At 32.5% G+C, this 16553-nt stretch overlaps 1 protein-coding gene across 2 annotated transcripts in view; it reads right to left on the bottom strand.

The window, feature by feature from the left end:
* Positions 1 to 10913, bottom strand: part of LOC100265237 (myosin-9) — a 51994-nt gene extending 41081 nt beyond the window's left edge. For both annotated transcript variants that reach the window (XM_010654054.2, XM_059737960.1), the window contains exons 1-2: positions 10537 to 10913; positions 8261 to 8389 (exon numbers count right to left, since the gene is read on the bottom strand). In XM_010654054.2, the coding sequence (XP_010652356.1) occupies positions 8261 to 8389; positions 10537 to 10587 (180 nt within the window). In that variant the 5' untranslated portion in view covers positions 10588 to 10913. The remainder of the gene's footprint in view (positions 1 to 8260; positions 8390 to 10536) is intronic.
* Positions 10914 to 16553: the final 5640 nt, after the last annotated feature.

The raw sequence follows: 16553 nt of genomic DNA, 5'->3' as shown, positions 1-16553 counted from the left end.
ACTAAGCGGGCCTTAAGGCAATCAACCTGACTATCAGGGCCAACCTTAACTGTGTAGACCCAACGACAACTAACTATAAATTTACCAGAGGGTAAAACAACAAGATCCCAAGTGCCATTGGAGTGTAAAGTAGTCATTTCATCTACCATTGTCTATCGCTAGCCTGGATGGGAAAGAGCCTCAGGGGTGCTCTTAGAAAGAGAAACAGAAGATATAGCAGAAACAAATGCAGAATAGGGTGAAGATAATCGATGGTAACTCCAAAAATTGTAAATGGGATGAGGATTACGAGTAGATCGATTACCTTTCCAAATAGCAATGGGTAAGTCAGCAGAAGGAGGCAGAGCCGGGGCAGGAGAAGCCGAAGGGATAGGAAGTGAGTCAACAGGTACCTCGGCCAAAGAAGGAGGAACAGCGACACGATGACAGCGATGATAAACCTGAAGTGGGCGAGAAGGCACTGCATCAAGTGGGGAGATAATGGGAAGGGGTAAAACTTCAGAAACAGGAAGAGACTCAGAGGTGGAGAAGAACGGTGAGTCCTCAAAGAAAGTGACATCAGCGGAGAGAAAGTAGCGATGAGTCTCAGAGGAATAACAACGATAACCCTTTTAAAGTCTGGAATATCCCAAGAAGATGCATTTTGTGGCTTTGGCAGAAAGTTTGTCCTGTCCAAGAGTGAGAATATGAACAAAGCAAGTACAACCAAAAACACGAGGAGGAAGGAAATAAAGTGGTTGGTCAGGGAAAAGAAGGAAATGAGGAATCTGATCGTGTAATACAAATGAGGGCATACGATTAATCAAATAACATGTTGTAAGAACAGCGTCCCCCCAAAAACGAAAAGGAACATTATTATGGAGAAGGAGAGTACGAGCTGTCTCAACAAGATGTCGATTCTTACGTTCAGTTACCCCATTTTGTTGAGGAGTATGAGCACAAGAAGACTGATGAAGAATCCCATGTTGGGACATAAATGAAGTAAATGGTGCAGAAAAATATTCATTGGCATTGTCACTGCGCAACACACGAATAGAAATATTGAACTGGGTTTGGATTTCAGCATAAAATTTCTGGAAAATAGAGAATAACTCAGCTCGATTTTTCATTAAAAATAACTAAGTACATCGAGTATAATCATCAATGAAAGTGACAAAATACTGAAATCCTAAAGTAGACGCGGTCCGACAAGGACCCTAAACATCAGTGTGGACAAGTTCAAAAGGAGACTTTGCCCGATTATTCAAACGCTTTGGGAACGAGACACGAGTATGTTTCCCAAGCTGACAGGACTCACATGCAAGCGACGACAAAGATGAAAAACGATGGACCATTTTCTAGAACTTGGATAGACTAAGGTGGCCCAGGCGACTGTGGATGAGGAGGGGAGCATCAGTGGAAATGCAAACTGCAGGAGTTGAAGGCGAGGTGAGGTGATAGAGGCCTTGAGACTCACATCCTATGCCAATCGTCTTTCCCATACTCCGGTCCTGCAAGGTCACAAATTTATCAGAGAAAGTGATAGAACAGTTAAAAGTGCGAGTTATTTTGCTGATGGAAATAAGATTAAAAGGACACTCAGGGGCATAAAGGACAAAATGGAGAGGTAGGGAAGGGAGAGGATGCGCTAACCCAAAATCTTTAGCCATAGTTTGGGAACCATTAGCTAAAGTAACAGTAGGTAAGGCAAAGGTAGTAGTAATAGAAGAGAAAAGATCCTTATTACCAAATATGTGATCAGAAGCGTCAGAATCTAGAATCCAAGGTCCAAGAGAAGATGTGTGGGTAAGACAAGCAGAAGCATTACCAGTCTGGGCAACAGAAGCAATAGAAGCCAACTTAGTGGCCTGATAGCAGAGATAGTCATCATACTCACTATCAGTGAGGGAAGTACCCTGAGATGTGGAGGAACTGGGAAGTTGAGGCGGCTGAGGATCAGATGACTAGGCCAGTGGGCAATGCGGGGAGGCCGCCCATGTAACTGATAACACCGATCACGAGTGTGGCCAAGCTTATTGCAATAGGTGCAATGAGGACGTTGGCCTCTACCTCGGTTACCACTGCGTCCTCCTTGAGAGTTGGTTCGAGAAACTAACACAGAAGAATCTGAAGTGTTATTAGATGGCAAAGTCTGAGTGGAGGAGATACGGAGGAGGCGAGCAAACACATCATCCAAGGATGGGACGGAGGAACTGCCAAGAATCTGATCGCGGATGGTCTCAAGATTTGGACGGAGGCCAATAAGCATAAGAACCATGAAGAACTTGTCAATCTGTGTTTGTTGATCCCCAACATCAGTAGTAAGAGGCATCACGGTCAAAAATTCCTCCTTAAGAGAGGCAATCTGGCCAATATAAGTAGATAAATCCATGTCTTGTTGTCTGACATTGACAATAGACGAAGCCACCTTATAAAGACGTTGGATGTCATTCCTGTATAACCCTTTCGCCTGATTCCAAAATTTAAAGCATGTTTTGTAGGCCCGAAGATGAAGCAGAATCTTAAGATCAACTGATTGCCATAACACACTACATAACTATGCATCTATCTTCCTCCATTGTACTCTATCAACCTCAGGGATATTTGCCTCCTGCGTAACAAGGTGATCCTCATAACCTTGACCCATAAACCAAAGCTCCACAGAGGCAAACCAGGACAAATAATTTTCACTGCCAACCAATTTTTCCGAAGTAATCATAGGAGATCCAGATATGACAGAGGAAAAAATGGAACTTTTAGTAGCCATATCTACTTATCTGGAGAACGAAATATGTTTGGATTGAAAAGAGCCCTAATACGGCTTCAGATCGCGGCTGAAAAAAAAAAAAAAAACCGAGGATCCGCGGCTATGAGAGACCAAATAGTAAATAAAAACAAATGTGGCACTATTGGAATGGTAGAAGAACACTTCCTAAGACACGTGCAAGGCTCAGGGTGGAGAGAAAGTCACCGGAGGTCGCCGGAAAGATTGTTTAGAGGGCCGGCGGAGACAAAAAAAACCCCAAAAAATGCACTTGCAGGGCTCGGAAGGGACAAACACAAATGGAGGATGGCTAAACGGCGTCAGGCGAGGCTGGAGGTGGAAGCGCGTGGTCGGAAAGTGCTCCACGCGCCCTCACACGCCGGCGCGTGAGATTCAGGCCGCCGGAGAAGAAACGCTCATGGTCGGCGCGTGGCTAAGAATCTCCCTCCGGTGCTTTGACAAAATTTGAAGATCTCCTCCTTGCGCACCTGATGGTATGGTCGGTGTCGGAAATCACCGGAAAAGTCGTCGGCGATGAGGGTTTTCTGACGGCGATACAGTTGATCAGAAAGCTTTAGGAGATGGGAAAGGTGACCAGAATGAAACACGGTCACTGAAAGGTTTCCTAGAATTGATTCACGGATAAACCGGAAATAATTAGGTTTTTCTCCCTAGGCTCTGATACCATGTGAAAAAAGAGAAAAGGGAGAATCCCTAATTTTTGTTATTAAAAAAATGTTAATAATACACATTGGACTTGGGTATATATATACATGTTAGTGGGACCCACAATACAATAAGGAAAGAAAAGGAAAAGGAAAAGTAAATAACCTAAATAACTGTACACTATCTAACAACACACTAAAGAAAAATGCAGATACTAAAAATTTCATTGGAAACAAACAATCAAACTAAGAACAATCAAAATTTTCTTAAGTAGTTCCAGAACATAATAAACAAGTACCAATCAAGTCTGAGACACCTAAAGTGTAACAGTTAATCCAAGAAAGAAGAGAACCTTCTTAGCACTCAAAGTTTGTTATGGGAACCGATGTTGCATACTGTCTCTTTCCAGAAGATGGAGAGTATTCAAATTATCAAGAGACCACAAACAGTTCAGATTCATCTTTATGGATGGCAGCAATGCAAAAGGAAGTTGAAGCCTTACATAAGAACTAGACATGGAAACTTATGTCACTACCACCTAGAAGAAAAACTATTGGAAACAAGTAGATCTATAAGATCAAACGTGATAGCAATGACCAAGTGGAGCAATATTGTGCAAGGCTGATAGTTAAAGAATATGCTCATAAAGAAGGTGTTGATTTCAATGAGATATTTTCTGCAGTTTTTTGGCTTACATCAATTCGGATAGTCCTAACTATGTGTGCTAGATTTGATTTACACCTTAAGCAATTAAATGTGAAAATTGTGTTTCTTCATGGAGAGCTTAAAGAAAAAAATTATATGCTCCAATCGGAAGATTTTAAAGAAAATGGGAAAGAGAACTTGTTTTGCAAGTTAACCAAATCTTTGTACGATCTAAAATAGGCATTGAGATGTTGGTATAAGAGATTTGATCCTTTTATTTCAAGCCTTGGGTACAACAAACTTAATTCAGACCATTTTATATATTGCAAAAGGTTTGAGGGTGATGATTTTATTATCTTATTATTATATGTGGATGATATGTTGGTTGCAAGCTCTTAACAAAGATCAAGTCTGAGAATTAAAGGCACAATTGATGAGGATATTTGAGATGAAGGATCTAGGACCAGTAAACAACATTTTAGGGATGCAAATTCACTGACGTAGACAAAGCATAAGATTTGGCTTTCACAGAAAAACTATTTGAAGAAAATTTTATGCCGCTTCAACATGCATAATTGTAATCCAATTTCTATCCTACTTTTTGTGAATTACAAATTATCCTTAAATATGAGTCCTAGTAATGAAGGGAAATTAATGGAACTATCTTGAACACTGTATGCATCTATCGGGAACCCCGGATTACTCCGTTCCTATACTCTGATTCTCGTAGGGTGCATGCATCTATCCTTAGGGATCTCTAAATCTAAAGTAGCAGAAAATAATGGCTTCAAAACCATTTTAGAATAAAGATCTAGAGATTTGAAATTCATACTTGGATCTAGATGTTCCCAGATCAATCTTCTCATAGTGAAGAACATGCCTAAATGCTTTGGAGGTCTCGTACACCCAAAGTCTTCCACCCAATGACTCGAACCATGTCCATGGCACTTCAAAGAGTGGACTTTAGAGGGGTGGATGCCTAAACTCTCACTCTCTCTGGATCTGGAAGACAACAGTCAAAAGACCATTAGGAAACTCTAACCCTATAAAGGGGTATTTATAGGTTTCTCCTACTGGGTTAAGTCATATGGGTTTGAGTCACTTAATCTAACCTAAAAAAAGTCTTAATTAATTAATTAACCATACTAAGGCATCTAATTAATCAATTAGCCCAATTCAGAAACCTTATTCACTATACCCTATGCAACCTTACGTAATTATCAAAACGCCCTTATGCACAAGAGTGAATGAAGAGTCAATTCAATCCTCATAAATTATACCAACATGATATATGAACTCAGAGCGGAGACCAATGGGACACATAGGAATGCCAACTCCCTCATAATCAAACTCTAAAGTTGATTCAACATCTCATTACAGATAATCAACTGCACTTCAATAACCTATGTAATAACAACAAAACGAAGCTCGAGTTTGTCACCTATTATCCACTACATGCAAACTTCTTATGAATTGGTGTCTGTAATCCAACAAGGTAGTGCTATCGCCTATCAAGATTCCAATTACCTTTCAAATCCTTGAGTTACAAGTCTCACTTATAATGTGATCGAATAACATGATCATATGTCCTTTGGATCACCTAATGGGACACACTATCTTAAACCCATGAGATATCATGATGTTCCTATTGAGAATTGTTATTGCCACCAGATTCCATCAACAGTGACTCAATCCTTAGAGATATATGACTATTTAGGGTTTCAACCATAGGTCAAGATCTCCTATTGATTTCAACACAATCTCAATATCCTTTCAAGATTGAGAGTTCATGTAATATAGTAGTTTATGACAACTGATAGTCTTACATGATGATTCACTGTAGGTCTTGTCCAATGTATCACATTCACTAGTGTACTCACCATGGGAAACTCATCCCAACAGCCAAGACAAGTCATCCTTCCAATTAGGAGGTAGTACACTACAATCTCCATTGGATTGCCCAAATCTATGAATTGATTATAGACAACTTATCTACTTGTAAGGAATCCATGACTTGTATCCTCTGTACAACTCTTAATGCACCCAAGTCATGTATAATGTAAGAAATACGGATTGAATGCTCAAATCAATGTTAATGCGTAAAAGGAATAGCAAGGGGATAGTCAAGTCTAACTTTGTTACATCATGTTTTGTTTTTAGGGGCTCAATCCCAATTGCATCTATAGTGGGTAGCTTAATGTTTGCTATGATTTGTACAAGACCAGACATTGCACAAGCAGTGGGAGCAGTAAGTCAGTTCATAGCAAATCCGAGGAGAGAGCATTGTAATATAGTTAAGAGGATCCTTGGATACATCAAAGGAACCACAAATGCTACCTTATGTTTTGGAGAATCAAAATTCATCGTCAAATGCTATATTAATTCAAACTTTGCAGGTGATCCTGATAAGAGAAAATCTACTATGGACTATGTGTTCACACTTACAAGAGGAGCTATGAGTTAGGTTTCAAAACTCCAAATTGTTGTGGCTTTATTGATAACAAAAGTAAAGTACATGGTAGCTACACAAGCTTGCAAGGAAGCTATCTTAACCAAAAGGTTATTAAAAGTGCTTGGACACAAACAAAAGAAGATTTCTCTATTCTATGGCAGACAGAGTGCCTTACACATTGTAAGAAATCCAATTTTTCATTCAAAGACTAAGCAAATAAGAGTTCAATATTACTTTGTTCGAGAAGTGGTGGAAGAAGGAACCATGAATATACAAAAGATTCATATGAAGGACAATCTAACGAATGTCTTGACAAAACCAATTAATACTAATAAATTCAACTAGTGTAGATCCTTTTATGGCTTGACAGTAATATAAGCAACATGACTTTAAGCAAGAAAATGTTAAGGTTGAAGTTGGTTAAGAGACAAAAATGGGGGAGCTTCCTTGTGTTATAAAAAAAGGTCTCCATCCTTCTATAAGATTTTATATTTTCTCCCTCTAATTGAGAGAGAGGTTATAATTTTGTCTTCATAGTGAATGTCTTTTCAATCTTACTCCATGAAGGTTTCCCTCATAATTAGAAGGGTTTTACCATTTAAGTACTTTTGCCCATTGTTTTATATATTTGCTCTATTTTCTTTTTATTATTTTATTTTCAAATTATTGTTGCGGGTATTATTTCATAACAAGGTGTTCATGAAAGAGAGTTGAAAATCTACAAAGAATCCTATGAGAATAATCTCAAATCAACTTCAACATATATTTTTCCAAACTTTATAACAATAACCATAATTTTGGGCACCATCCATAATTTTCATAATTTCTTTCCTTATTTTTCTCTTATAGAAAATTTTCGATATTGAGGTTGAATCTTATCTTTGTTAGATAGTTTGAAAGAGGCCGATAGTCTTTGACGATTGTGAAGTAGAGGGGAATTTGGAAGTGGCAATTGCCTAAGCAAGTTCAAGGGGCTTAGTTTCTTAAAAAAATATAAGTACCTTAAGCAATAGATTAGAGACCAACTTGCAACACTTGGAGCATTGACTGTTTGGATGGGTAGGGAGAGAACTGTGCAACAAATGTTCTAGCCAAGAAAGAAGTTCAAATGCAAGAATCTTTCATAAAGAACTATATTCCCTTTTGATTTGCTTTGGCTAGATAGTGTACCTTCATAAAGAACTATGTTCCCATTTGATGTGGTGTGGCTAGCTATTTTATCTCCATTCATTGGGTGTGTTCAGTGGTTATATGGTTTTTCACAAAGAACTGTGTTCCTGTATATGGCTTACCCCATTGAATATATGAACAAACAGAACTCTAGTATTTCAGATTTTAGACATGATGCCAGTAAAGTGTGCATAGAATTGATGTTTATTTGGTCTTTCCAGCAGGATATGAAAAAATAAGTGAAGGCAAAGCTTGACCATATAGGCAATCTAAGGATTATTTGGAAATGCCCATGAAATTGAGGAGTTCACGCATTAGAAGGGCATGTCAACATGGCATCCTTTTTTCTTTATCTGTAAAATGAATATCATAGAATAGAAAAGGGAAGGGGTTGACCCATTTACATGTAAGTGACAAAACAAGTAGCACAAAGATCCATCCAACTCATGGAAAAGAAAGCAATCCAAACAGCCAAGGAAGTTCAAATATTGAAAATGCTCCAAGAAGTGCCCCATAAAAGAAACAGATGCAAAGACCATTAGATTGAAAGGAACATAATCTGACATCATTAGAATACTATTTACCGTCTTTTCATTACTAGTTTGTATCTCAGCATCCTGTCCAGTAATCTTTGATACTTGTCCATCAATCCAAACCAATGCCGAGTCTTCAACCCAAACATGAGAACCAACAGTGATCTTCACTGAAGTGCCCTGCAGCAGTAGGTAATTCCAGAAGACACAGTTCTTAAATGTGAATGCATTTCTAAAAATAAAATGAGATTACAAAATTTTGATACTCAAATGCAAATGCTTGCATAATTGACAATTTTCACAATATTTGTGTGTGCATGCATGCACAAATGTCTAGTAGGTAAGAACCTCACCTGAAGTTTCTATTAGCATCTAAATATACAAACCATAAATCCTATGTATTGTTCTAAGTTTCTATCAAAATCCATGCATGTAACTATGTCTAGAGAAGTATAGATATTTTATGCCTAGAGATATATAGATATTCTAACTGATGTTCAAAACTGTCAAGATGTTTACTGACATGGCCAGATATCAATATATATATATATATATATATATATATATATATATCAATAAGTGTGTGCGTGCGTGTGTGATAGGTAAGAAGCTCACCTGAAGTTTCATATATTAGCCTCAAAATTTACAAACCAAAAATCTTATGTGGTGTTCTAAGTTTCTATCAAAATACCATGCATGTAACTATGTCTAGAGATGTATAGATATTTGAACTGATATTTGAAAATGTTAAAATGTTTATTAAAATGCTGAGACATCTAAGAATATCAGTAGTATCTTTGATATTATCAACATATTCACTATTATTAACATCTATGGAATATAGCCCAACATCAGGTTGAGTATTTGAGATGTATATCATTACAACCACTAATTCCTATTGCATTATTTGGTTAAGCTTGCTGTTTGTAGTGTTCATTCCTTGCTCTAGGAAAAGTCCGGTTGGTGTCAATGCAAGCACCATATCCAAAATCATTCTCTGCATCAACCTTGTCCCTAGTTTCAAATTTTTTCACATTCTTCACCATTCAAAATTAGCAAAAACATCATTGATTTCTTCTTTAAATGCGATTATGCTTCCTTCATTACTGATTTGATTATTTCTCTCTTTAAGTTGTTGAAAGTAAATTCAAAATATAAATGTCCATTAGTGTTCTTAAATTTCTTTATATGGTCATATTCTGAAATAATTCACAGTTGCTATAGCTAAGATCGATTAATTAAAATTTGGAAAGCACTTTCAGTTTCATTTATAAGAAAAAGCTTTAGAATTTTTACTGAGACTAAAAAAAATATACAATGGAATTTTATTTGCAACTGTATTGCATATGCTTGTCATTGAGCATATTTATCGTCTAAAAATGGCATGGTGGTTATATGTGACTTCTGTTTTGAAATCCCTTTTTATGATTAGTGGAATTTCTTGCAGAATAGAGCAGAAAATACAAGTGGGAGGAAGAGAATTCATTCAAAGTTATCAACCTTCAAAACAAGGAAGAAATAAACAAACAGAAAAAAGATAAACTACAAGAATTGACAACAAATCTGTCGCAGCATAACATCACCCATTTAATCTTATAAAGTGAGGATCCTTTTCTCACTAGGAGCACACAGGACTTAGCTGATATTGTAGACTAATTCATAAAAGAGGCAGCATCCAAAGCTTTAGCACAGTAAAAAAGATATGCAAAGTGAAAAATATATATATGTATATTTTTCCACTGGTTCCCGAGTTTTATCGAAAAATTTGGGGTCTTGACATACCCATTAACATGTTTATATCCTCAAAATGAGTGAAGATCTTCCCCTAGTTCATTATCTTGGACCAAACACATGATCTCATCTCTGACTAATCCTGATAAAAAAACACATCTATCTGTTTTTCTGGCTGCTTGATTCCTCATAAAACTAACAATGCTCCTAGTTTTCTCTTCTATAATACAGGCGGCACACTGACATGTCAATAGCCATAGAAGCCTAACTCTCTGAAAGCCGGCTAGTCCTCACCTTCATTTCTTGAACCATCAAATGTCTTGATCAATTATCATCATATACTTCTTCAGTAATTCTCTTAGTGTTTGTGTGTAGTACATTTTAAAAATTCCACCCTAAGTGTACGAAATTTCCAGTATATTTCCCTAAAAGTCAATAAGCCAGAAGAAAATTCAAAGAACATACACCAAAATTAAATAAAATTTGCTAATATGTAGTCCATGTGGGATTCGAGAACAAAAAACCAAGGCTATAAGCTGAAAACACTCAAATAAAAAGAAGAATAAAATGTAAATCTATACTGAAACACCAAATACCATTTCAATTTTCAACGGAAAGCCCACTACATTGAATTTTTCTTCTTCCATCACCAACTCGAACAATTCCAGCAGTTGGTCCAAACCGGTGCGAAACTCCCATCTTTTGGAAGAATCAGTAACTCGGAATCGAACCTCGAAAATGAAATTCCGGAACAAGTTATTAATGCGATGGTTTTGATAAGCTGATCGCGGTAGAAGAATTTTGTGAAGAACTGATCGAAGATGAAGATGGTTGTAGTTATGGTTGATTTGGTCTGTGGACGTGACATTGTTCGAAAACCCTTCAAATTCGCCATTTTCTCAGGGAATTTGTGTGGTTCTCTCTCTACTTTCTCTGGTTTCTCGCTCTCTCTCTCTGTTTTGGCGGGGAGTGAAAAAAACCCTGCAGAGTGTTGATGGTGGGTTATATACCTAATTACATAAGGTGAGAAAATGTGTTTTCTTTCTCCAAATAATTTGATTCCAATAATATCCAAATTATAAAAAATAAAAAAATGAAAACCATATACAGATTAAATTGAGAAAATATTAAGAATTTGTTTGGAAACTATTTTTTAAGAACAATTCCAAAATAAAATAACAATAAAACATATTTGACAACTAGAGTGTGCTTTTTATTAAAATATAATATTTTCAAATAACATTTTTTAATTGGTTTTTATTATTTTTCACTTATTTTTTTTATGTTGTTTTAAAAAATAATTATTTAAGCATGTTAAATAATTAAAAATAAAGTATTAGATATAAAATTATTTTTAAAATATATTAAAAATATTTCAGATTCCTAAATAGATTTTTACTTTACTAAACATCAAATAACAATTTTCAAAAACTGTTTTCGAAAACAATTACCAAGCAGGGTCTACCATTTGTGGAAGGTGTTCTTTCATAAAAAGGCCATCTTGCTATAAATTTTTAAAATATTTTTAAGCATTATTCTATTAAAATATAATTTGGATTTTATGTGTAACTTATCTTTCAAAAAAAAATATGTTGAATATAAAAATTGAATTATTTAGTATAAAATTTGAATTTGTTTTTTCAAAAAAAGACAATTTTAAATATATCAAAATAAAATAATTAGTCAAAAAGTATTGTATTTTTGTAATTATTTTTTTAATATTGGACTATTAATGTCAATAAATTTCTTGACATTGACTTAACTTCTCCATCTTAGCACATGTTCCACGTCCCCCGTAGTGGGCATTTTGACAAAATTAAATAAATTAATTAATTAATAATCCATTTAAAAAATATATATTTATCAAAATAAGACAATTTTAATATTATTTTCAAAACCACAACGTAAATTAAAAGTTGTCTTTTCAAAAATTATTTTTTCAAAAAATAACTTCGAAATTTAATCAAAATTATCTTGACCCAGACCCAAAATTAAAGAGATACTTAAAGAAAACTAATTGTAATAATTGACACAAAGCTTTAAATATCAAATTAAATTTAGCATTTGGATTTGTCATATCGTCAACCTTATCCTAATTCAATTCACCTTAGGCCAATGTAAAACTATTGAATGATTGGATCTCACGAAATTGAGTAACCTAATTAGTTTATTATTTTTAAAATTAATTATAAAAATATGGAAAATAATTTAAATAAAATATTGTAGATAAATTATATTTTTAAGAAATATTTAAAATATATAAAAAAATAAGTTGACAATATTTCAATTCTAACAAATAAACTTTTATTATAAAGATATTATAAAAGTATTTTCAATAACTATTTTCAAAAATATTCCCAAATAGTCTATGTACTCCATAATCATTGATCAAGCCCATGACAAAGGTATTGTTCAATCACTAAATTAAAGAAAAAAAATCCAATAATTCTGCTTTGCACCGAAAGCAATAGGGAATGAATATCAAACGCAAGTATTCTGCTCCATTCTTTAGTGAAGTCAATCAAAGTTACATCTCTCTATTCTTAATCCAAACCTCATCTCATGGTCTTTCCTAACCTTTTCTTCCCATCATTCTAATTCCATCAAGAGAAGGTCAAAAAGGACAACATAACACCATGTTGGGCTACTTAAAAAGAAAAGAAAAGAAATAAATATATATATATATATATATATATATTATTTTTTATTACATGCTAAATAACTGCATATACCCTATTAACCCACCATTTGATGAATTTTATCAGAGAGCAAACTTAACAAACGATACCATTTCCAATCTCTCATGAAAGGATTCGAGTATTGAATTTAGTATTGAATTGAGAGTTGTTTGAAAATCTGCATCCCTCTAGTAGAGTTGAAACGTATTCAATATTAAGCAATTGGAGGTTGCCTCGTCCCAAACATGAAACTTGTTCTCATATAGTAGATTTAAATTAGAGGTCTTAAACTTTGTGGTTTTTTATCTCTACTATTAATATGAGAGTTTTTTATGTAAAAAATTATCGTGTCTCATTATTTATTAATGTGATTTTGTCATTACTTTGATCATATATATTATCCCTTATATCGCACAGTTTTAATTGGATTAAAAACTCATCATTTATTTAATTTTTTTTAAATACACCAATTCACCCCTCTGGGTGTTATCTACTTGACCTGGTTTTTTAGGGTTATAGATTGATACAAATAGTTAGAAAATATGGAGTATTTTGGGAATGAATGGTTGTTTCGATTTTGTTATTTATAATATATATTAACGTAGGAAATATTCTATATAATATTATTCAAGAAATGAACATATATGAATTATAAATTTGATACACTTTCTTATGATCTCTACCTTGATCAAATTTTATTAAATCAATTTTTTATATTTGCGCTTTGTATCATATAATGAATTAAAATTCTTTTATGTGCATTGTTTTATTCAACTTTATTACAAATATATGAGTAGATGAACACAAAGATTAAATAATACACACAAAGGTTGATTGATAAATTATAATTACATTAATGGATAAAAACATCGAAAAAGATAATTATTGAATCTCAAAACATTTCATATATTTTTTACTTTTTGAATATATATCGTGAATGACGAGACACTCACTTGTCGAATGTATCTCACTTATTTCTATATTTATATCTATTACATACACTTTTTATACAACATCTTTGAAAAATAAAATTTTGAAAATGTTTCATATAATATTCTTATAAAAAAAAAAAAAAGGAAAGAAAGGGAATTTACACAATTTGAGATAATTTTTAATAATTTCAAATTAATTTTAAAAGCTAAAGAAAAGTAAGGGAAAAGTAAAACATGGTTTATTTGAAAATAGTTTTCAACGCCACGTTGGACAATCAATCTTCCAGTTTTCTTATCCCTAGATGTCGTTCTCTTGTGCTTCACCTTTTTCCACGTTATATCAATCAATTCTGTTGTCTCAACATTGTGCCTGAATTTTTGTTCATCGGTTTGTTTTACTTTTGTCCTTTTTATTTTTTTGTCTCACCTTTTGGTATTTTCATTTTCATACCCTTTCTTAAAGCTTAAGGACTCTTTGTTGAATAATTGGGTCTATTCAATTAAATTTTTGTTTTTCAATTTTTTTTTTGCCTTGCTTACTTTTAAGTATTTTATTTTTTATTATCTTTTTAATATTTTAAAATTTCGCTTGCAAAATTTAATTTGTTTAATGTCAGAATTTGCTTGTAATAAAAAAAAAACAAATTTATAAATATTTATTTATTTTTAATATGATTTATTTATTTTGAAAATAATAAAAATAATGGGATATAAATATTTATTTAAAATGAAAATTAAAATAATCTAGGGTCTAAAATAATAAATCATAAAAAATATTTTCTTATTTAATGACAATTTAAAATATTGATAAAAAAAAAGTAGGTTTTAATTCACTTATTTGAAAAACTATAGAAAAAGAAACACAACATTTATACATTAGTTTTATTTTAGATTCATTTAAAAGTACTTTAAAATACATATACTTTCTCATAAGTCAAACAATTATTTTTTGAAATACCTTTTTACTTGATAATATTAAATAAAATTATTAAAAAATTAATTTATCATTTTAGTTTGATAAAAATATCTTACAAATAAATATATTATTATTTTTTATTATATAATATGAAATACAAATCATTTTGAATTTTTTTTCAAAATATAAATAAAATCTTTTTAATTTCTTAATTAATATTGATTTTATATATTATGTCATATATTTTCACTCATCTTCTTAATTTTTTTTAATAAAATTAAATAAAAATTTTGTTAGTTGACATCAACAATACAATAAAAAAATTTTAAAAATTAAAAATACAATTAAAACCAAAATACTTAAAAATTAAATACAATTCAAACAAAAAAAATTAAATTTAAAAAATAAAATATTGATTTTCATTGTATTTCCAACTCTTTTTCAATATCTATATTTTTTACTTATATTATTTAGCGAAGTGAAAGTTGATATTTTGTTTTTATATTTGTAGTTTTAAACTTTTTTTATGTTTTAATGTTAAAATTTTCTTATTTTAATATGTTCTCAGCTAAAAAATAAATTGTCAATTGGTGATATTACCCTATAAATGAAAGGTTATTTGAGGAAATAAATATTTGACTTTTGAAAAAGTTCATATATTTTTAAATATTTTTAAATGGATGAAGATTAAATTGATTTAAAAAAGTTGAGGTTTCTTTTCCCATATTTTTTCAAATTAGTGAATCAAAACCTCTTTATATATGTCATATATACAAAATACTTTATATTCCGTTATTTGAGTAAAATGGTCATTCGAAACCTCATTTTAGAAATCTAACTTTTAATTTTTTTTTGGCCATATTTTAACAAAAATGTCTTTATTATTATTATTTTATAAAAATAATCATTTTTTTTTCAATTTACATGTAATACTTGAAATAGTTAAGGACATTTATATCAAAAAATGAATTACTCTTCAAATAAAAATATGAAAGAGATTAAGAATGTGTTTGATAGTAATTTTTAAATGTTAAAAAAATTAGAAACACTTTTTAGAAACACTACCAAACACATTTTAACAGTGTGTTTGATAGTATTTTCACTCAAAGTATTTTTAATTGAAAGTGTTTCTCTTAATGTGCTTTTAGAAGAATCAATTATCAAGTATTTTTTCAAAAAACACTATAAGTGATTTTTCAAAACCTTGAAGGGTAGCTCAGTTGGTCCCATCTTGGGTTTGCTCCCCAATGGTCACCAGTTTGAGTCCCTTCAAGGTTACTGAAGGCTTACCTGATCGTTAACTTTAGGGCCCCATGAGATTATTTGAGATACACGTAAGCTGGTCCCAGACATCCATGATTATTAAAAAAAAATAATAAGTGATTTTTCAATATTACTACGAGTGGTTTTTTTTCTTCAGAATTTTAAAAGTGTTTCTTAAAATTTGCCAAACACTTAATTTTTATTTTTAAAAAACATTTCTTAGATTAAAAGTGTTTCATAAAATTATTACCAAATTGACTTTAAATTCACAAATATGATAATTATTTCATCTAATTAATTCTCTTCAAAATATAAAATATAAAATTCATTAAGCGTAAATAGTTACCAAATTGTCAATATTTATATATATTGACTTATTTTTAATTTCCTTATTTTTTATAATTTAAATTTAAAATATAAAATAGAAAGTTACATTATATTTAAAAATAATTGAATTTCTTTTTATTTAAAAAAAAAATCATATTCTACATTATTTGAAGCTTTCCTTCCTTCTAAGATTTAGCTATCACCCATAAGTTCAAAACTACTTGTAGACCTCTTGGTGGACGACCCGGGGGGGAGGAGGAGGATGAGAGTTGATTTTCTTTCAACTTTTTGAAATAAGGAGGGAGGACCCTTTTTCTGCCAAGAGGAAGCCGCATAGATAGGTGGCCAAGGGCATGGCTGGCCATGAGGGTGGTTGAAGAGGCCATGCTTGCTGATGAAGGAACATGAGAGTGGGTAATAGCTCGGACAAGAGGGTTTCAGGTTGAAGGGCAGGCGAGAGGAGAGGGAGCTTGACCAGCTTCACCCAGAAAGCTCAG

Source organism: Vitis vinifera, chromosome 7, assembly GCF_030704535.1.
Source record: "Vitis vinifera cultivar Pinot Noir 40024 chromosome 7, ASM3070453v1".
Lineage (NCBI taxonomy): Eukaryota > Viridiplantae > Streptophyta > Magnoliopsida > Vitales > Vitaceae > Vitis > Vitis vinifera.
Note: the sequence above shows the minus strand (reverse complement) of the source record. Positions and strands in the feature narration are given on the sequence as shown.